General features: G+C 38.9%; 1 protein-coding gene across 5 annotated transcripts in view; it reads left to right on the forward strand.

The window, feature by feature from the left end:
• Positions 1 to 22,464, forward strand: part of pou2f2a (POU class 2 homeobox 2a) — a 95,399-nt gene that overhangs the window by 59,599 nt on the left and 13,336 nt on the right. For all 5 annotated transcript variants that reach the window (XM_015045876.1, XM_015045886.1, XM_015045895.1 and 2 more), the window contains 14 exons: positions 12,779 to 12,844; positions 13,576 to 13,604; positions 14,318 to 14,368; positions 15,235 to 15,381; positions 16,037 to 16,279; positions 16,932 to 17,046; positions 17,151 to 17,242; positions 18,141 to 18,395; positions 18,469 to 18,610; positions 19,566 to 19,714; positions 20,215 to 20,412; positions 21,609 to 21,657; positions 22,084 to 22,225; positions 22,333 to 22,406. In XM_015045876.1, the coding sequence (XP_014901362.1) occupies positions 12,787 to 12,844; positions 13,576 to 13,604; positions 14,318 to 14,368; positions 15,235 to 15,381; positions 16,037 to 16,279; positions 16,932 to 17,046; positions 17,151 to 17,242; positions 18,141 to 18,395; positions 18,469 to 18,610; positions 19,566 to 19,714; positions 20,215 to 20,412; positions 21,609 to 21,657; positions 22,084 to 22,225; positions 22,333 to 22,406 (1,744 nt within the window). In that variant the 5' untranslated portion in view covers positions 12,779 to 12,786. The remainder of the gene's footprint in view (positions 1 to 12,778; positions 12,845 to 13,575; positions 13,605 to 14,317; positions 14,369 to 15,234; positions 15,382 to 16,036; positions 16,280 to 16,931; positions 17,047 to 17,150; positions 17,243 to 18,140; positions 18,396 to 18,468; positions 18,611 to 19,565; positions 19,715 to 20,214; positions 20,413 to 21,608; positions 21,658 to 22,083; positions 22,226 to 22,332; positions 22,407 to 22,464) is intronic.

The following is a 22,464-nucleotide window of genomic DNA, read 5'->3' on the forward strand; positions in this document are numbered from 1 at the left end:
TGTGTGTGTGTGTGTGTGTGTGTGTGTGGGTGTGTGTGTGTGTGTGTTAGGTCAGTTGCCTTCACCCTTCTGTGTGTATTTTCAGGTGAAAGACGGATTCAAACAGCCTCTTTCACACAATCAGTTTTCTGGAAAATAAAATGTTTTGGCTGTGAAGTAGCTCTGAAGAGAATAAATAAAATGCTTTTATTCAAAAATCACCTGAAAGAAGTGACCTTGATGCGCTTGAAGTTTTCATCATACTCGTTTTATTTTTTTCTAACAGGATTCAATAAAGTCAAATGTAAAACAGACGAAATGTCTTCAGAAAATAAAGCAAAGCGAGGGTCGCCATTTTCAGAGAAACGTTTCCAAATTGAAGAAAATAAGTCGTGATCAAACAGCAGGAAAGAGTCTGGAAAAGGTTGCAGAGTGCGTCCAAACTCGCTTTATGACTCACAATGGCTTCACAGCACCGCGCTCATTGTCTACGTCTGTAATTTGTGTGTGTGTGTGTGCGTGTGTGCGTGTGTGCGTGTGTGTGTGCGTGTGTGTGTGTACACGTGTCATTTGGTGAGTGAACATAAGTGGGTCTGGGGCGGTCTGTTGATGGAAGGAGTGTAAAAATAGAGAGATAACAGCCTCTCTGAAGCCAAACAGTCCAAGAAGGAGGGGGACGCCGTGGCCTTCAGCGCTCACTCGCCCCTACGGACGGCCATTTTTTATTTTTATTTTTCTATCCGTGCGTCCGTCCGTCTTTCTCCACGGTTGGCATGACGATTCGCTCGGCCTGCGTCGGCAACATGGAGTTCAAGTGGAAGGTGGCGACAATTCTGGGATCTCGAAACAAAATGTCTGAACTGTTGTTGAGATGCTGAGGATGTTAAATCAGTAAAACATTTTGGCTCGATTGATCCGTGATCTCTCTGGGATCCTCCCTCATTTCGCTCAATGTTTGTTTCCAACATGAAGTTTTCATCAAATCTACATTGGTAAAATAAAAGTTTACAATAATTTAGTTTAAATTATGTTAACATAATATACGCTAATAACTTTTCTTCTGCACACAAAATTCATGGATGAAATGATTTTTGAAAACCATCAACATTCACTACAATGATGTGATTAACACTGATAAATCTCAGCACTTAATGAAAATAATCTTTTTTTTACTTAAACTGAATTAGATGAAAATATAACAGAAAATAATCCATTTCTAATTAAAGAAATGAACAAAATAAAGGCTCATAAAAGAAGAAAAATCTGCCATTTTCTTACTTTTATTTTTATCTGTTTTCATAAATCCTTCCTGTTGGCTACAGAAAATGTAAAGTTTTTTAAAGACTTTTACAGAACATATTGGAAGAATAAATAAAGACATATACAGGCAAGCGAACATCTTGTTGCTCTAACCTGACTCACATTTAGCCCTCAGTTCTAGAGCTGCAGCAACAAGATGTGCAAACTTTACATTTTAAAAGCAACATTTACTGGACTTTATACTTTAAGTGCCGTTCACACTCTGCACTTTACCGGTATATCAAATGGTTTGGATGGACTTTCAATAAAAAGTACTGTAGTTTCCAATGACAGAGTCATAATGTTGAGTGAGAAAAATGTGGATTAATCACAACCTAGGCTGCAGTATGAAGCATTAATACATAAATAAATCCTTTCATAATATGAAGCACCATGAGGGCGACACTTCCCTCTGAGATCCTTCATCCCTGCTGTTGCTTTGCAGTTGAAATGTTGCATAAACTGCAAGTTTAATATAACTTATTAGTAAAATTATCTAACAGATGCATGCAAAGTAACGTCCTGTTATTGCAGTAACAGAGGACCGGTAGAACGTAATGAATTGGACTCTTTTGGTGTCGTGCATTCGCACTGAAAGCTGATACGGTTGTTTGGATTGACTTTCACTGGCTTTGATGCAAACATATGACCTGCATTTCATTAAGCAGGACATGATTTTACATTTTACTGATGCGCTGAGACACTAAACTCCTGGAGCTGCATTTGAACCCGGTTCTAAACGGGTATTTAATGATGTTACTCAAACGGGCTCTGAAAGGTTACGACTTAAAAACCATAAAAAGTTTACATCATTTTGTTCCTGCAGCTTAAAGCTTTTAAATGAAATGATGCAGAAAGTGAGAAAGTGATCTAGGTGGATAAGAAAGCAGTGTGACATTCCCCCTCCCCCGCATGTTGCTGAGCATTGCCAGTCAGCTGGCTGAAAGAAAGCTCTTACACATCCTCCATTCTCAAGACAAAATAAAATATTTTTATTTATGAGAAACCTAAACAACTAAAAGAGTTGCTTTAAACTCAAATGTGCATCAGGAAATTTTACTCAAGTAAGAGTAGCAATACTTCAAAAGAAAGTAAAAAGTACTCCAAAAATGAAAATAGAGTCAGTGTTATTTCTGCTGAAGTCGGTGAGTCAAAATAAGACTAAATAAATATTTAAAGCCATAATATTCATGAATTTAGATTATTTTAGTGTGAGTTTCTGTTCCAAACATAAGCAGTGAGCTCATGTAAAACATTTTATTTCTGTGAAGCGGTGATCGTTTTCCTCCAGGTCATAAAACTCTTAGAGTCTCACAGGAGAGCAAACCGACTTCCACCTAAAACTGTGTTTAGAAGACGAAAGCAGAGAGCGCTGAACCCTCTTGTGGTCGTCCGCTCCGTGAAATGCTGAGAGGTTCGGTTCGCAGCGAGGAGAGCAGGGGGGTAAATCACACCACTCGACCTCCCTCTCCTCACCCCCGGCCCCAAACCGTCCTCCCACCCCCGGGGTGATTGCAGGAACCTGCATCCCCATCCCATCTCATCCTTAAATTTGGAATCCGCCCGCAGCATCCTGATCCCCGGCTGCTGGAACTGAGGACGGTCACGCTCCTAGATTAGGGATTTCTGATGGGACAGCAGCTCAGCCCTGCAGCCGGTGTGTGTGTGTGTGTGTGTGTGTGTGTGTGTGTGTGTGCGTGCGTGCGTGCGTGCGTGTGTTTCAGTTACAGTGTTGCCAGATTGGGTGGGTTTTGAAAACGTTTGGCTGGGGAAAAAACTGCTTTTTGCAGGTTGTTAAAATCTGGGCTGCTTTTCACATCTGGTGGGTTTTTACAAAAATTGTCACTGTTGCCAATAGTTGTTATTGAAATCTGTAGAATCTGTTGAATGTGACATCATCAATGGTTAGTCATGGGTTAATCAAGTGTAGAGTTGTAAAACATAAATCCCAGGCCAACATGATTCAAAAGGACAGAAAAAACTCTTTTGGGATTTTTTTTTTTTATTGGAGTTGTGTGTGTTGTGTAGTCAGATCTGGCAACACAGTTCAGTGAGCATCAGTGTTGCCAGATTGGACTACTTTTGAACACGGTTTAGTAACCTGTTCTCACTAAAAGTCAGTAGTTATTAAAATCTGTAGTATCTGTCCACTGTGACATCATCAGATGTCACTGCCGTAAAACAGAAATCGCAGGGCAGCATCATGATTTAAAGAGTCGGGTATGAATGACTACATGTAGAACTACAGTTCCATAGTACTACATGAACTATAGAAAAATAATTATTAGAAAAATTTATGTTTTTCTATAAAACATGAATTTTATTAGAAGTTGAGATTTGGGTTGTTTTTGGGAGTTGGACGTGTTTTCATAGTTTTTGGCTGAAAACTGTCAGATCTTACAACCCTGCTCAGTGAGCATCAGTGTTGCCAGATTGAGCTGCTTTTGTTTGTCTGGAAAAAACTGGTTTCTGCAGGTTGTTAGTTTCTTCTGCTTTTTACAACATTTGGTGGGCTTTTAAAATGGAAAATTCTTTTGAAATGGTTGTCATTTTGTGGCAGAAAAGCACAATTTAAAAAAAAATCCCAAAATATCACCACAAAAATGTCCAGGGTCATTGTGTTCAAAGAGTCAAGACCTCTGCAGTCCCAGTGGGATCTGGTTCTGGCCAGAATGTAATAAAGGACGACCAAAAATGTTGCAAATTATCACAAGTCTAAATGCAAGCAATGAAATATGAGACATAAACTTTTTATATGTATGACTGTATCTGGGGCTATTATGATGAATTCATTAGAAGTTGAGATTTGGGCTGGAAAATGCCAGACAGATCTGGCAACCCTGTTGAGTGAGCATGAGTGTTGCCAGATTGGGCTGCTTTTGAACACGTTTAGTGGTTTTTAGAAAGTTTTCAGAGGAAATTTCTTTCAAGTTGTTATTGTGTGACAGAAAAGCATAAAACTTTTCATGAAATGCTGAGCTATTAAGTTGAGATTCTGTTTTCTTTTTTAAGTCACAAAAAGCAATTAATCAATTAATCACACAATAAATTAAAATGAGCTCAATAATTTCCATTTTGATGACTAATATTTTTTGAAGAGCTATTGTGTTTAGAGACTTCATAATCCATTTTATTCATAGTTTAGGTTCTGTTTTATTTGGGATATTTAAAGTATCTTCCAGTTCCAGTGTGGAGCGTTTGTCTTTGAGAGAGCAAACTTTCATTATTATGCAATAAATTACTTTAAAATTGTCTCAAACAACAGTATAATAAATTATTGTAATAATTATCGTAAAAATGTATCATCCAGAAAAATTGGTTATCGTCAGTCAGATCTGGCAACCCGGTTCAGTGAGAATATTCATGCACTTTTGCAGCGTGTGTCCATGTTTTCGAAGAGAGATCGCGCTTTCATTTGCACTCTGAGGCTTCCTGAGCCGACGGTAAATAAAAGCCACCGCGCTTTGTCTCTTGACCTCTCCAAACCAGAAAGAGGAGGCAGCAATTTTCTAAGAAAAAAAAAAACTAGGGGAGGGAGCGGGTGTTGGTGCGAGGCGGGGGCTGCAGGCTGCAACCGGCGGCCTCCGGCGTGCGCGGGTCTGGTTACCCCCTCTGAGGGGCCCCGATCGATACAAACTCAGAGCAATAAAGCTTTCCCCCTGTCATCTCCACAGAATACAAAGCAGAGCGGGGAAGGGAAGGACGGGGGGATGGAGGGAGAGGAGGAGGAGGAGGAGGAGGGCGAGGCGCTGTTCCGCAAGCCACACCAATTTCCTAACCCCCTTTTTCACCTCCCTCGTCTTCTTTCTCCACCTTTCCTCCAAGCTCTCCACTTCTTCTTCTGCTTCCCTTCTTTATAATTAATGCTGTTTGAATAAATACGCTTAATAATTCATGCTGTTATTTAAGGAGAGATTGACGGATTGACTGAAAGAAAGTGTAAGAGAGAAGCCGAGCAAAGATCACATCTGGGGGAAAAGGACAGGAGGAAGCCGGAGAGCAGCTGTGTGTGATGAAAGAGCCGGGTGTAAATAGACGGAGGGAGGAAGAGACGGATGTGTGGATGGAGACGAGCTCGGATGGACGGGAAGGGGTAAAGAGGTCAAATAAGTGCTCTGTTTAATTGGGAGCCAATTTAAGTCGGGTCCAATCGATAAAGCTGTAAACCCGGCCGTCTAATGGCCCGCAGCTCGCTCTATAGATCACCGGACGTCCAGCTCTCCTCCTTCACATGTTTCTCTGCACCTGTGGAGCCGCACGCGATGGCCTGACACCATGACTTGTTTAGCTGGATGATAAATTGTCCCAGAAGTTAATGTGATAAACGATGAAATTGTTGTTTTGAGGCCATTTTCAACTAATGATGGCATTTTACTGCAACTACACCCACTCAAATATCAATAAACTTTAAATTCTATTAAACGTTTATCACTGGAACTGGAAATATCCTGAATAAATAAACAAAACGACAAAATTAATTATGAAGTCTCTGGTATCACAACTATCCTTTAAAAACGGGCTGGTTGAGACCAAAACTCCAGTTTTTGTTAGAGAGAAAAACGATAAATCATGCAAATGGAAATCTTTCACCTTGTTTTAATTTATCATGCAGGTAATTGATTTATTGCATCTGATCCACAACAAAACCCTGCATGAAGAAAGCCGGCCCGGCTCGGCCTCACACCGCTGGGATTTTCCGCCTCAATCCAAATAGTTGGAACATAAATATCCCGGCGGTCACATGACAACCTCATAAGCCCAGATTGAAAAATAATACGATCTTCTTTTTGGGGTGGAGGAAACTCTGCGCTCCTCAGGGGATCAGCTTTTCGTCTCGTTTCAGTCCTGAAATTAAAAAACAATTCATTCATTTCATGCAAAACATTTTAATTCAACTGTTTCTTCCTGCTTTGGTTTCTGAATCGCAGGTTTTCCGTCGAGGCCTCTGCTTTCCTCAGACCGCCGCCTCGTTTTTCGGCCATCTCTCTGTCCACCCTGTCGTTTCTTTTTGTCATTTACTCTGTTGCACACAATCTGCCCCCTCCCTCCTCATCCAATCGCTCACACTCGGCCCATCAAGGCGAGGCTGTGTGTCTTTGTTAGTCCAATTGTCACCATCTTCTCCTTTCCTGCTATTTCCTGCGAGGACGCTCCGTCACGCTGCTGCTCTCTCTGTTCCACATTCTCATTTTGGACAATTTTTTCCCCACATTTGCTCAATCCAGATGTCTTTCTTTGTATTTTGGTTATTTGTTGATTATTTTCCTTTGAATTTCCCTTAAGCAGACATTTTGTTTGCCGTCTCTTCTTGTTGTTTCAATTTTTTAAAAACACTTCTGGTCTCTTTGTGTCTGCCATTTTTCTTCAAAGTTTACGCCCTTCTACTCCAGCATCCCAGCCTCCATCTTTGCGCCTCAACGCTGAGATTCTGGAGGAAGAAGGAAGTACCACACAGTGGCCATTTCCTTCTTCCCCTTGTCCTCCCTCCCGTTCTTTCTGTGTTTTTATCCCTCCATCCCTGCGTTGTGCTCCTCGGGGAGGGCAGTAATAATGGTGGAGAGAAGGAGAGAGGGAGGGAGGTGCGATTATTGTCTTGTCGAGAGTCAGAGGAATCGATCGGCACAGAAATATGTGGTGCGAGAAAGAGGTACTGTATCGGATATAATAAACACTCTGGAGACATATTCAAGAAGGCGCCCGTGCACGCTCACGTGCACACGTTGAAGATGCACGTGTGCACAGAACACAACACATTCAGTTCTTTTCCAATTGTGCATAAAAAAAAGAAAGAAACTCCTCCACAAATCAGCATCTAAACATGAGTTTACTCATTCACTCCCAGGCAGCTGCTTCTGTTTGCAGCAGATGCATACTGAGGAGGAGGAGGACGTCAATATTTAGGTGTAGAAGAAGTCCTCAGCTGCTCAGCAGGAACATTTTCATGCAGATCGGAGATGAAAACTGATCATATTTCCAGTTTCTTTCAGGTCTGACCTGCCTTTTCTGTTGGTTTTCTAATGATTTTGATGCATAAAAGTGAAAGGAAAATGTCCCGTCCAGTTCTTGGAGAGTTGAACATCAAAGCATGCATCACTAACCTTTCTCTGATTTGTTTTGCTGGTTGTTTCCAGTTTATAGACTGGGAATCTGGTTTAATACGTCCCAAAATATGTCAGATTTTTCAGCGTTTGTTTGGTTTGTCTCTAACCTTTACCTGAGTGGATGCTCTGCTGTTCTCCTGCATAAACAGAATCAGAGTGTTTAATTAACCCTAAACTCTTGTTTTCTGCTAACTGAGGAGATGCACATCACCTGAAAAACAAATCTGAAACAACGTGTAGTCCTGCGCTGATGTGAGAGCAGCAGACATTAGCATGCAGGACTTAGTTTGCTCCACTTCGGCACCTGCAGGGCAGAGAAACATGCTTATTCTTAATGATTAACACTCTCACAGGTGCACACACAACATCTGAGCAGAAGCCATGTTCACACACACTCCGATCTTACACTGCTGTTGCCTGGCAACGGGTCCATGTGTCCTGCGTTAGCTCTGTCCAGCGGCGCTGTGACCGCCACCGCCGTTGACCACTGCTGCAGGGGAAAGGCGAGTGGCGAGGGAGGGACAGTCGGAGGCGGAGAGAGACGCTAACTGTGGCTGTAATGATACAAACGCTTCTCAGAGGCGGAAATAATCCGGTTTACCTCGACGCTGAAGCCTTATGGCGAAACCCAGAACTCGTCTGTCAAAGTAACGGCAGGACAGAGACGGATCAAAAAGGCAGAAACATCTCCAGGAAATTAATGGAAACAGGCTTAAATTGCTCTAAAGCACCTAAACAAAGTTTCAGTTCAGGGTTTATTTAAGAAAAAAAAATCAAATAACTTAAAATGTTTTATTTTTTTAAGGAAATTGTATAAAATTTGTTTTTTTTAATGTATCTCCACCAGACTTTTACATTTTCAAACACTGACTCGTCGGGAAAAGACATTTCAAAATGAGGGGAAGTGGAGCTGGAACCAAACTGACAACCTTCTGCGACAGCGTTTAGCTGTAAAGCTGCAGATTAAATTTACATACAAACTAAAATCTGCACAAAATAAAACGCAATAAATCATTACTGAAGGATAATTTAACTGTTAGGATGGGTTAGAAGAGTCTAAACATGATGGAAAAGAGCAGATTTTTGATTAATGAGGGCAAAGAAGAAATAATAGAAACCAAAAACGAGTGATATCCCTGTAGGAATAGATGAGATTAAAAACTGTTAATCTGGATTACAGTTCAGATAAATCAGACAGCCTACCTGGACACTAAAAAGCTACAAACCTTTCATTGTTTCAATTTCTGGCTTTGTATTTAAGAATAAAAATGTAAATTCTGCCTCTGTTTTAGAGCGAAATCTGATCAATTCAAATGCAGTTATTCCAATTAATTCAGAAAATGTAAAAGCTGTGTGTTAGCTTACATTTAAAGGCCCAGTCAAAAGAATACAACCTTTTTTTGTCAGGAATGTTAAACATTTTTCATCCCCTCTTTGAATCTAGTTTTTGCAAACTGTGGCTGTTTTTCATAATAATCAGGAGCATCACTGTAAAAACAAGACGTCAGTTAATTATCTTTAGATAAAGCAGCAAAACAAACTGACATCCAAACACATCTGAGTTTGTTTGCTTCCTGATTTACTGAATAAAAGGCTGGGAACATGAATTTATAGGTCCGTTTAAAGGCAGCTGAAGGGATTTTTAATTAAAACACAGCTTAACTAAGATCAAAGGCTTTAAAATGTTCTGGATTATTTAGAGAGAAATTACATTTCATTTGCTTTCTGTTATGAACATCAGTTAGTTTTTCATTTTAGACGTTCATCTTTATCAAATGCAGACTGTTGTTAAAAAATGTTTAAAATAGATCCGGATAATTACTTCATTTAATCTTTATATTATTCAAAGAGATTTTTTTTTATGCAAAAAAACTTTTATTTATAAAAATAATTGTAAATGAGAAGTTTTTTTTTTCAAATTCCTTTGAAAAAGTTTCATTTAAACAGATTAAAATCCTAATTTTATCCCCAACATTAAATAAAACAGATTGATATTTTAGTTTTTTTCAGCTTTCTCTGCGCTGAATGTCGGGTGGGGGGGCAGACAGGTGGAAAAGATGGAGGCAGCTTGTGTGTGTGAAGCGTGAGGTGGCAGAGACCATGTGCCTGACCTTTGACCTCCACACGCCAAACGGCTCCAGCCCCCCGCCCCTTTCCAGTCCACACACAAGAACCCACGCGCCGTCTGTCACTGGCCCCTGACAGGCGTGACCGAGGCGGGGAGGGGGCGCTGAGTTTAGGACCCCCTGCAGCCATTTTTACCCCCCCAGCCCCCAACTGCCCCTAACAGCACAACGGGGCAAATGCATTACTGCAAACTACTGACAACTGAAATTAAGAAAACATTGTTTGTTACCAGAAATAAGTAAAAACTGTAAATAACTGGAACTACACTGTTTATAAAACTAAAATATACTGAAATTATAGATATAACATCCTTTGTTTTGCTGATTATGAATCTATTTATTAGCCTTTCTAACTGATGTGAAATTTACTTTATTTTTATTTTTTCAGCCAAATTATGGCGCTCCATACACCACAAAATGGCAGCAGCAAAAGTTGGGGAAAACGCCAAAATCAGTTTAATTGAATAGATTTGTTTTGAAAATAGCATCTTCTGTTGAGTATTCAAACACTGAATTTACAGTTGACAAGCTTTATATCTTATATTTTCCCAACAGTGGCAGCCGCCACTAAAGCTATAAAAAACAATATTATTTTTTATGTGTAATATTGAGTTTGTATTATTCAGTGTTATTAAAAAAAGAATAAATCACGCTAGCTTTTTGCTCTTTGAGGCCCCCTGGTGGTGTGGGGGCTCTAAGGATATACCTTGGACCGGCTCTGAAATTAGTGTTTCACAAAACTGCAGTGTAAGCGCTTTTTTCACATCACACGAGTCGCATGTTGAAGACGACAGGAAGTAGCTGGAGCATCATGGTGGTTCATGTTTTTTAGACTTATTGCAAACAAACTTATTCACGTGTGACTTTAATTATTTAATGGAAACGCCTCAATTGCAAAATATATTGTTTGTCATTAGCGGACACACGCCTGCGGTTTTTGAGTTTTGTAAATTGTATATTGAAAGACATTGAATTTAAAAAATATATTTTGCCTGATTTTATTATTTTACAGTTATATCAGTTATATAAATTATTTTTATTTTGGTTCTTAAAATACCAAAATTTCCATATAACTTGATATTTTGGACCATCTGATTGAAACATTAAACGATTGACGTTTCGATCAGTTATTCAGTACTTGAGTTGCTTTTTTGCTCCTGGGTAATTTTTTTGATGGCTACTTTTTACTTTTACTTTAGAACAATATGCTTAAGTATCTCTGCTTGAATATAATTTTTTTAGGTACTCATCTTCAGTGTAGACCAGAAACTAGTAAAATCAGAAATAAAGTCAGTTTTAAAGATGTTCCAGTTAAACCTGATCATGGTACATCAGGAATTCGGGATGCGGATGAACAGATGAGGCAGGATTTTTTTACAAAATGGTAGAGAAAAAAGGATCCAAGAAGGATGAAATTAATTTAGTGGGTTCTTCTGTTTGTGTGCAGATAAAAAGTCTAGAAAAAGTCACATATTTGTGTTCGAAATAAATACTTTATTTGGTTAAATCCAATCATGAAGACTTCACTGATGGTTTCTGGAAATAGCTGAATCATAAAATCTAGAATATTACATTCTGTAAGATGTTCATGCTAATTTTTTTTATTTTATTTTTTCGTGATCATTGGTGGAGATTTTTATAATTTATTCCATGAACTGAAAACTTTCTGTCTCCTGAAATGTAATTTCATTCACTGTTCACTGTAAGTGGATGTCTGAATGACAAATAAGTTAAGATGTGCTAATTAATTTTAGCATTTAATATGAAATATTATGTATTTTAATTGTTAAAAAAAAAAAGAATGAGTAACTGTGAATGTTGTCTGCTTCCTTGCATCTCAGTTAGGCCCTCTGTTTGATATTTTAGTGTTTGTTTAAGTCAGAAATGTTATATATTATATCAATTAGCCACTCAGAATTTGTAGTTAAAAATTACCACATTCAACGGAGGCTTTTTGCTCGCTGTTGGTTCGCTCCGAACACAAAGAGAGTGCTGCCACCGTCTGGTATGATTGTGGAACTGCAGACTGTTCAAACCTGCACCTCGTTAAGCTGCTTTTTGCATTCATTTTCAAAATGTAAATTAAATACTGAAATTTATTTGAGGTTGATGTTTATATGTATTTTATCTTTCATTTAAATTCAAAGGAGCAAAAAACTAAAATAGATAAAAACAGAAACCGATTGGATTTTATTTATATAATTACTTCCTTGAATTTCTAGATTTTACACCTTAAACTTCTTTTTTTACACCTGACAGTGACATCATAGCACATGATAACATACAAAACTCACACTGGATTTTTATAGTATTTCCAACTGGTTATTATTTCTCTAAGTTAATATGTTTCTTTTTCTGGCTATTGCAGAAATATGAAGTCTTTTTTAAGTTTAAAATTAATTCTACTGTCATTCATGTTTATTTCTATTTTTAGAATTATTTATGTTAATTATTTTTGGATTTATCTGCTAGCAGACTGAACATCTAACCTCTTCTAACTGCATTTTAACTTTTTCAACATAAAATAAATAAAATGATACATATTTAAAAGTGTAGGATAGACAAAAGATTAGAGAAAAGAGCCGTTTTATCTGGGATGGCGGTACTGACTAATGTCTGGTGCTCAGCTAAGCAGTTTCAGCTTTTCTTCCAGGTCCAATTACTGGTGCAATCCCAGATGTGACCACAAACAGAAAGAAGAGAGAGAGAGCTTTATTAGGAAAGTTTCCTTCCAGGAAAACTTTCTTTTTAAACCTCCCCCTGCTTTCATGCAGCAGCTTCAGCACATTTACTCACAGCTATTTCTGGAACAATTTTTGGCTGCAATTCAGTGGTGGAGGCACTGATTTCAGAGAAACTCTGATTATAATTGGATGAAAAAGCACGAGATAAAACTTAAAGTTTATGGGATTCAGATGCATGAATGCTTGCTTGTGAACACTTTGGAGAAAAATGTGCTGGAAGAGACTCAGGAATGCCAACTCTGTTTTTGCAATAAAAAAAATAAATAAATTGTGCAAAACATGGTTTTGTGTAACATTTACATAAATTAGACACAAAATGCTTCCATATGTCTAAAAAAATGTAACAATGTGAAATTATTTCTAAAAAAATCCATCCAGTGTCAAAATGTACATGTAAAAAAAAATATTTTTTATTTGGTATTTATTTTTTTTACATATGTAAATGTTTGGCATCAGGATTCTTATGGTGAACGTGTGTGTGTGTTTTGTAATGCTGACTCCTGTGTGTGTCTCTGTGTTTTATCTGCAGATATCAGGATGTCCAAAGCACCAGGGGAGGAGAATCCTGGAGCTGAATATCCAGGCGACGGTTCAGGTACAAAACAATCAGTTTCATGAAATAACCCGCCTATTCTCTGATGAATTTAAGGAAATAAATACATTAAACATTTGAGGTTGCTCATTTGATGCCACTGTCACTCAAAAACAAAAACAACCGTGCAAACAATTACTAATGGATAAAAACAGCGTGACTGATTGTGAACGATCTCCTGTAGCAGTCTGTATTGCAGTGATTCTATGAAAGCCTCTGACTGAAGACTCTCTGTTTTTGTACAACCGTGATGAAGAAGCAGCTCAGAATTTTCCTTAAAGTTCATTTTATGAAGGATTCTTCATAAAATGGATCCAATTTTTTTGAAAAAAAGTGACTTGTTTGCGTGATTATTTTTTTTACCTTTTTATAATTATAAATACAAATACTGTGAGAAGAGAAAACAAAGTTTAGATTTTCCACAGATTTTTGCATCGGTTGGAGGATCTTTTAATGGATTCTGGAGATGATGGCAGCATAAAACAGCCAAAAATATCCCAAAAATGAGGATTTCACCCCTCCATAAACAGGATAAAAACACAGTTCATGAAAAAAAGTGAACAGTTTTTGTTTTAAAGGGTCTGTTCTCCTTTAAAAACTAAAAAAACAGATATAAATTAGCCTCCAAATGATTTAAATTGATTGAGGAAGTCAGTATCTAAACCTAATTTTATGAAGTGATGAATATATAATTCAGATAGCATTATAATCATGTATATTTCTGTGTTTTTCAGACTCTGACAGAAACAGTCCTGATGACCAGGTTGGTTTTTAAAGTTTCATAATATTAAATCCAACCACTTTAGAAATATCTGAACTTTTCATGTGCGATTTAAAAGTCTTCCTATAAAGTGGAATTTATAATTTTTTAATATAAAATCATGAATCTTGTGTTTTTGACTTTATTTTCAGGGTTTTTATGTTTGCTTGAAATCTTTGAAAATTAAATTTGTTGTTTTCAAGGTTTGGAAAGTTTTGACTTTTGTTTAGACGTCTTTGAAAATGTTGAATATTTAAACTGCAGGTGTTATTTACAGTTGAAACCAGATATTTAAAGATAACAAAAAATCTGATTCACATGGGTTGTTTTTTTCTCACAATATGAAGTTAAATCAAACCAAGATTTTCTTGTTTTAGGATATTTAAAATTATGAATACCAGACAACTTAGTTAATTTTTAGTTTTTAAGATATTAATAACAGTAATAAATCATATAAAGGTGAATTTAATCTGTGTTTTTTAGTTACGGTTATCTTACTGTGAGAGAAGTGTATGATCACTTTATGTAATAAAATTATGGAAAATGTTTATTCAATTGGCACATTCAAAGATTTAGAGCAGTTTAATCAAATGCCAAAAGTTAAGCTTTTTTTAAAGTGTTTATTTCGTTTAAGAGATTATAGAACCGTTGAAAGATTTTGCGGAAAAGTTTTTAAAAGTGAAATGCTTAAATGTGAATGTGTGTTTTATTTCCAGCTGCAGGTCCAGAAGATGAGAAGCCTTTCACCCACAGCAGCAGGCAGCAAGGTAAACGCCTGATTCTGTTCAGTCGGTTTAACGCTAAAATAATCTGTTAAACAGCTGAAAGAAACTAAAATTATTACAGAATTGATCTGCTTGTTAAACTTTTCTTTAATGTCTAAAACATGAGAACCGTGTTGAGTTTTAATCGGGGGAAAAACATGGTGGAGAACGACAGCAGAGAGCAGAAAGGATGGACGAGGACTGGCAGGAAGCAGCAGCTGGAGGTCAGAGGTCAGCAGCTCGAGGAGAGGTTGACTGAAAAAAGATTCAGTCCAACGAGAGAGAATAGAGAGAAGCAAGAGAGAGGTTTTAAGGGAAGCTTTCCCTTCCAACAAACAAGATTTAACCTGGAAACCATCCATCCATCCATCCATCCATCCATCCATCCATCCATTCATCCATTCATTCTCTCTTACATTTGATGACATTTATTTGCTCCTCAGTTTTTCAGTTTTTACTTTAGCATCTTGTCACTTTCTGAAAATTTTAAAACACCAAAAGAAAATAAACAGGTACAAATATTTTTCTGTGGAAAAAATGACTCCACTTATAATGCGGTAGTGTCCTTATAATTACTTTTTCTTTGAAAGATTACGTGTGTGTGTGTGTGTGTGTGTGTGTGTGTGTGTGTGTGTGTGTGTGTGTGTGTGTGTGTGTGTGTGTGTAGGAAGGATGCAACAGTAAATATTTCATAGACATTCTTGTGATTTTCACTCCTTCCTCCAGAGTCGATCATCTTTGGGTTGTGTTAGCTGCTCTTATTGTCACTGTGAGCTTCTGAAAGCCTCAGCTGAGGTGGAGCAACAGCAGAGCATCAAAGTAGCTCTGATCTGGACTCTTTGTGAAGGAGAATTTGTCTTTTCTTCCAGGTAAAGAGCGATGAGAGCTCAGAGATAACACACAGCGCCGCCGCCGTTGCTCCTGCTGCTGCTCCGCCCTCCCAACAGCAGCAGCAGCAGCAACAGGCTCAGCATCACCACACACAGCTGATGCTTGCCGGCAGTCAGCTGGCAGGGGTGAGAACACACACATGCACCTGCACACACACACACACAAAGAGAGAGTGAGATGGAAATCATGCCCAAAACTCAACAGCTTTTACTTATTTTTGTTTAATTTTAAGTTACAATGTGTGAGGAACAGAGGTGGGCAGATTACCTACAAATTATACTAAAATAAGAGTAGCATTTGTATTTTTGTATGTATTAATAAAAACGTATTTGGTAAAAAGTCTGTTGGAGTTCTGAGTACCTGATCAATTTATCAGTCATTAAATATTTTAAAATTACACCATCAGTCGGACCAAAATGTAAAGTTTGTGAAAATTTTGGTATTTTAAGGATAAACATGACAATAATTCATATAAGTAAGAAAATATAACAAAATCAGCCCAAAGACAGTTTTTCCAATCAGTTTCATTCAGTAGTAAAACTGATGAAACTTTTAACAGAAACTGCAGGTGTGTCTGTGTTAAAACATGTTTGTTCTTCACGCAGTGGGTAGAAAATGCAGAAACTTTGAGTAAAATACTTAAGAGATACTTCATAGTAAAATAACTAAAGTAAAAGTAGGAAAATACTCCTGAAAGTAATTTTTTTTCAAGAAGGTTACTTTTGTAAATGTAACTGTTTGCCACCAGCTGTGGTAAGAGTTTGCGTGGTTTCCCTGCAGCTCGCCGCTCTCCTCCCGGCCCAGCAGCAGCTGCTCCTCCAGCAGGCTCAGGCTCAGCTGCTGGCGGCCGCCGTGCAGCAGTCCAACGCCGCTCACGCCGCCGCCCACGCCGCCGCGCAGCAACAAGCCAATCAGCAGCAGCAGCAGCAGCCACAGCAGCAACAGCCAACCAAACAGGAGCAACCGGTCCAAGCTCCGCCTCCACAGCTGGCGCTGTCGCAGCCCATCCAGCTGACTGCGCAGGTAACGTCAGATCATCAGGCGGGAGGCGAGACGTGTTCGATGCTGCATATTTTCATACCAGTATCACCGATACCAATACTGATACTGATACCGATACCAATACTGATACCAATACTTACCATTTAAGTATGATTCAGTGGAACCTCAAGATGTGAGTTTAATTTGTTCTGTTTTGTTTGTAGCCAGTCTGCTGGTATTTCAAACAAATTATCTCTATTCAAAATAACTAAAATAATTTTTATCCGTTCCAGCCTTGTATAACATCCCCAAACCATGATAATTATGAAAAAATGCAGGTTTTGTGTTAACGAATAGATTTAAGGTAGAGGATTACCAGCCCTAAAAAATAAACAATCAACAATAGGAGATCAAATTAATTAGTGTACATTTCTTTTAAATAAAAGGCAAAAAAGGAAATGGTAGAGGTGAGATTGCAAAAAAAAATGTCAAGAGATAATCTGAAACTAAAGTATTGATCCGACACCGATTCCGACTTTGCTACTTTACCCAGCGACTGTCTGGTGTGTGTCACCTCTGACGTGTGTGTGTGTGTGTGTGTGTGTGTGTGTGTGTGTGTGTGTGTGTGTGTGTGTGTGTGTGTGTGTGTGTGTGTGTGTGTGTGTATCACCTCTGACATGTGTGTTTGCTGCAGGACATCCAGCAGCTGCTGCAGCTCCAGCAGCTGGTTCTGATGCCGGGTCATCCCCTCCAGTCGCCGGCCCAGTTCCTCCTGTCCCAGCCTGCACAGGCGCAGCAGCCGCAGCAGGGTGGGACACAAACTTCACTCACTCCCTCTGATAAGAGGATCTCGTTGCTGCCACTGATCGAATGGATTGTTTTGTCTTTAATTGGTTCCTCGTCCTTTTTTCAGGTTTGCTCTCAACAGCAAATCTGATCCAGCTACCTCAGCAAAGCGCAGGAGGACTTCTCACAAGCCCGCCTCGCATGGGACTGCAGGCGCAGGTAACTCATCTTGTTACAAGGAAAGAAAACATAAAACCTAAATAAAACCTTCCTCTAAACAATCCACTTTTATTTTTTATGCACTGCAGGGCAGCTCTGCTGTAGGAAAAACATTTATATCTTTATCTGTTCCACTTTAACGTCATGTTGCAATTCAATTCTGTGTATTTTAGGGCATTTTATGTGACAGACCAACTCAAAGAAGCATCTAATTCTTAAGGAGAAGGAGAAATATTTACAATTTTCAAATATTTCTACAAATATGTGAAAACTGAAGTACCAAAGTGTTTAGCTTTCAGTTAATGAATACAGTTTTATCTCGTTTAGATGAGAGAACTTTGCTATAACAATATGCAAAACTTGTAATGAGATTTATCTCTCATTAAGAGAAACAGCAACACCTCTTGGTGTTTTTAGAAGAAACTGGGTGAGAAGAACAAGCAATAATTGTCAGTTTTAACAGCGTTTAATTGTGATTAATCGATTGTTGAAGTAACAGTCGACTATTTCATAATGGATTAATTGTTAACTAGACTCTCATGTCATTTGCTGAAAGAACAACTGAAAGAGTTCAAATTATATAAAAATAAATAATTGGCTATCCATCAGTTAATCCAAAAATAATCAGTGGATTAGTATTTCTTAGCTACAGGCTCATCCTTTGCTACAAATGATCAAACGTACACCATTACATTTTAGGTAATACCATTTTTATTTTCTTATTCAAAAAATTAATTGAATTATTTTCATCTTTTAATATTGGAAAAATCTTTATCTGAATAATCGTTTACTTAATTAACTCTTTTCTGTTGAAAAGAAAGATGTTTTTTTCACTTTTTTCTGTTTCTAATCAGAATCAGGTGTGAACTGAGTAACTTTTTTCCCCTTGATGTTGCAGAGGGAGAAGAGCAGCGACGCAGGAAGCAGCAGCAGCAGCAGCGCAGCCTCTGGAGCCGCCAGCGGCGGCAGCAGCGCTGTAACGTCTGTCGGAGCCAGCTCTGCATCCAGCAGCGCCATGGCCTCCTCCTTGACCTCCGGCTTGAATCCCGGCGGTCAGACGGCTCACATGAGCGAAGAACCGAGCGACCTGGAGGAGCTGGAGCAGTTCGCCCGAACCTTCAAGCAGCGGCGCATTAAACTCGGATTCACACAGGTGAAAATGAGCGGAGGAGAGGCAAACAGAACATACACAGTTCAGTTTATTAATTCATTACCTTCTCCGTCAGGGTGACGTTGGCGTGGCGATGGGGAAACTGTACGGAAATGACTTCAGCCAAACCACCATCTCTCGCTTCGAAGCGTTAAACCTGAGCTTTAAGAACATGTGCAAGCTGAAGCCGCTGCTGGAGAAGTGGTTGAGTGACGCAGGTGAGGCAGAAGTTTCATTTAATTTATCAAAACAAACATATTTTCTCATAAAAGATCAACAAGTCCTGTCAAGTTCAGTTATTCAAGTAGACAAGATTTCGCTCATGGCAATGTCTTGGCAGTAAGTATGTGATAACAGCGGATTGGAACAACTCCAGATTAACAGAAACAAACCTCCTGCACAACCAGGTTTGGCTTCACCCGCCATCCACCGCAGTTAATCTGAGGTTTAGAGGACAAGGAGGAAGCAAAGAAAATATAAAACATCTGCTGCAAACAGGTCAAAACTCAAAGATTAAGTTGTTGAGGTTTTTATGTTTTGGATTCACCAAGCTTTTATGGATAAATAATAACTTATCATCATCAGAGTAGTAATGCATATTTTATAAAGAAAGGACCCTGAGTACAGAACCCTGTGGTACTCCATAACTCATCACATTAGGAAGCACTGAGATCTGAAACTGCATGTAAAAAACTGGTGTCTTTATTTTAATGTGATTTTAGTTTGGGTTGGATTTTAATATTTATGCAAATTGGCAGATTAAATTTAAATTACTTTACTTACTGAGTTGTAAAATGTCCAAAAGCTTCAAAAATTACAATAAATATTTAATTTCAGGATTGTTTTGTAGGTATTTAACAGGCTGTAGTTGTACATTAAGAGTTTTTCATTGAGGTTTTTGTCTCATCTTCACATTTTTGCACCTATAAATTATTCTGATTTCTGAGATTAAAACTATATCTTCCATGAATTCTTACTTATCTTCAGTTTCTCCCCAAAACAAAATTAAGAAATCTTTATTTAATCTTTATTTATTGTGGAACCATTTGTGTTTTTGTTAAGCATACAGAATATTCTTTGATTTCAGTTTTTTCTTTTTGCTTTTCTAATTTCTAATTGGTGATCTGTTAATTTTTATACATCTTTCTCTTTGCTTTTGTCTGTTTCCTGCAGAAACGATGGCGGTGGACAGCATGCTGCCCAGTCCGTCCTCCATCTCCTCCCCCATGTTGGGCATCGAAGGTCTTCCCGGCCGACGCAGAAAGAAACGCACCAGCATCGAGACGAACGTACGAGTGGTGCTGGAGCGCAACTTCAGCACGGTACGAGACGGATAAAAACTAAAACATCAGTGAAAAACATCAGGATTTGTTTTAGTTTAACAACATAAACCAAAATCATGCAGGTTTTTAGAATTGATTCGGTTCGAATAATGGCAAAAATTCATAGAAATGCAGAAGTTTTATTCTGTTTTTTCTTGACCTTTATTCAGAAGCCTGATATTTTCAGTCTGGTAAAAACCCAACAAAAATTGTACATGAATTATATTTATATGCTAATTATTTAAAGAGCAAAGTTTAACAATACGATAGTTTAGGTGTTTTTACTCATTTTGACTGACTGCAATGTAAATATTTTATTCAAATCAGCCTTTCTCTGTTGATTTAATCAGAGGTTCTGTTTTTAACTTAATGTTTTGATAATATAACAAAAACTATGCAGAGATTATTTAGACACTTATATGATCATCTCAGATGGATTGGTGAAAAATAATCCAGATTTTCCAAAGACTTATTTCTTTTCCCCTCCTCTGCCGCTCCAGAACCAGAAGCCGACGTCGGAGGAGATCCTGCTGATGGCGGAGCAGCTCAACATGGAGAAGGAGGTGATCCGAGTCTGGTTCTGCAACCGCCGGCAGAAGGAGAAGCGCATCAACCCGTCGAGCAGCAGCACCCCACCCCTGCCCAGCCAGACCTCGCCTGTCGTGACGCACAAAGCCCACTGCTACAGCCCCCACATGGTACCATCCAGAACCGAACCCTACACTGTTTTTGTTCTGGTTTACACTTAAAATGAGACAAACCGAACTGACAGTTAACTTTTCAGTGAGAAATAGGAGCTGGTTTTAAGTAAATAAGTCCTTCATATTGATGAGAAAGTACAAAATCTTGTTCCACTGGCAGATAATTTAGCTTATAACCATTACCTTGTTGTCAATATTAAGGAATTATTGAATTAGAGCTGACCTATTATTCTTCCTTCAGTGGGTTAGGATAGGTCTAATGCCTGTACAAAACATATTTACCTTTTTTGCACAAAAGCATTCTTGGTTAATGACATTTTACTATGGTCAGTTCTGTTGAGGGGTTGCTAGGTGACGGGGCAGGGGTTGCTAGGTAACAGGGGTGGGCGTGGCCGGAGTTGCTAGGTAACGGACAGTGCCTGCTGATTTGTGACTTACTTTCTGGAGGTTTTTGAAAGAGCTCATTTTCCAGACACCAAAAGAACCAGCTGGGTGTTTTTGAGCACTTGGGCTGTTTTTAGAAGCAGTACAAACCAAAATGGAAGTAAAAACATGCAAAATTTTTAAAATGAGCCCCATTTTCTTGCTGAGAAGTTACATGTAAGCAGAGTTGAATAGTAACTAGTTATATTTACTCAGTTACATTTACTTGAGTAACTTTATTTTGAAATTGCTACTTTTACTTGAGTAAAATCTCTGGATTTTCTACCCACTGAATGAAGAACAAACATGTTTTAACCAAAACTCACCAGACACAGACTCACACCTGCAGTTTTGTTAAAGTTTCAAAAGTTTTGCATTGAAAGAATCTGATTTGGAAACATTTTCTTTTGCCTGATTTTATTTATATGAATTGTTACTTATATGAATTATTGTCATTTTGTTCTTAAAATATCCACTAAACTTTTGGTCCATCTGATTACACAATTTTTAAATATTAAATGATTGATCATTTGGTCAGTTATTCAGTACTTCAGTAGACATTTTTACTTGAGAAATTTCTTGGATGGCTACTTTTTACATTGAGTAAAAACATGTTGAATTTTTGTAATTTTTGGTAACTCTTCCCACCTCTGCTTGTCAGTCAGTTTTGTCTTCCTTCAGGTTTGCTAAGATATTTGCACTAGAAACCAGAGCTGAGCTACTTTTTGCAGCGTGAGCTGAAAGTGGATGATTTTCTCTCTCTCCTCCAGATATCGAGTCAGAGTCTGTCCCAGGTCACCACCAGCCTCAGCACAACAGGTGAGCTGTAATTACTTGCTGGGATTTTAAACCCAAAGGTCGCTCGCAGACGGATGAAACGGCTCCTCATGCGTCCACGTTGTCTGATGAAACGCTTAAAAATGATTTCGGCCAGAGAAAGACGGCAACAGAACACGGTGATATTTTGTTGACATGGAGCCACGGCTCCCGTCTTGAGCTGTTTACCTCCATGAGTCACGACTCGTCCCGGTGATTTATCGGCCGCGGCCGCAGGCCGAGCGATCCCGGGCGTCTCGGATTTGACAAACGACCTGACGGGTAACAAACACAGCTGGAAATTTATTGGCCCGCTGAGCCGCGGCTCGCACCGTGTAGCCTCGAACTTCTCTCTGCTTTGGAGTCGCAGAGGAAGAAGAACGGCGAAATGTTCATAACTCTCCACTGTGCCCCTCCTCTTCATCGTAGGAGCCAGCTCTTCACCCTCAGCTTCCTGCCCTATGACCCCGGTCAGCTCGGCGGCCATGTCGTCGTCTGCCACTCCTCCTCCTCCTCACAGCACAGCCAGCCCGGCTCCTTCCAGCCTCGGCACGGCCGGGCTCGCCACCGGGTCAGTCTCACCGCTAAACACAAAATCACACCTTTAAAAACCAAGCAGCCTTCAGGAACGGATGGATGTTTTCCTACATGTCTGAGTGTTTATGGGAATCATTTCAGGAACACAATGATGGGAGTAAGCACAGGGATGAACCAGGCCCTCATTGGCAGCAATCCTCTGGCTACCATGCAAGGTAAACCGGTCTGTGTGTGTGTGTGTGTGTGTGTGTGTGTGTGTTTGTGTGTGTGTGT

The sequence above is a fragment of the Poecilia latipinna genome, unplaced genomic scaffold, assembly GCF_001443285.1.
Source record: "Poecilia latipinna isolate Pla-1442-1.1 unplaced genomic scaffold, P_latipinna-1.0 Scaffold39, whole genome shotgun sequence".
NCBI lineage: Eukaryota > Metazoa > Chordata > Actinopteri > Cyprinodontiformes > Poeciliidae > Poecilia > Poecilia latipinna.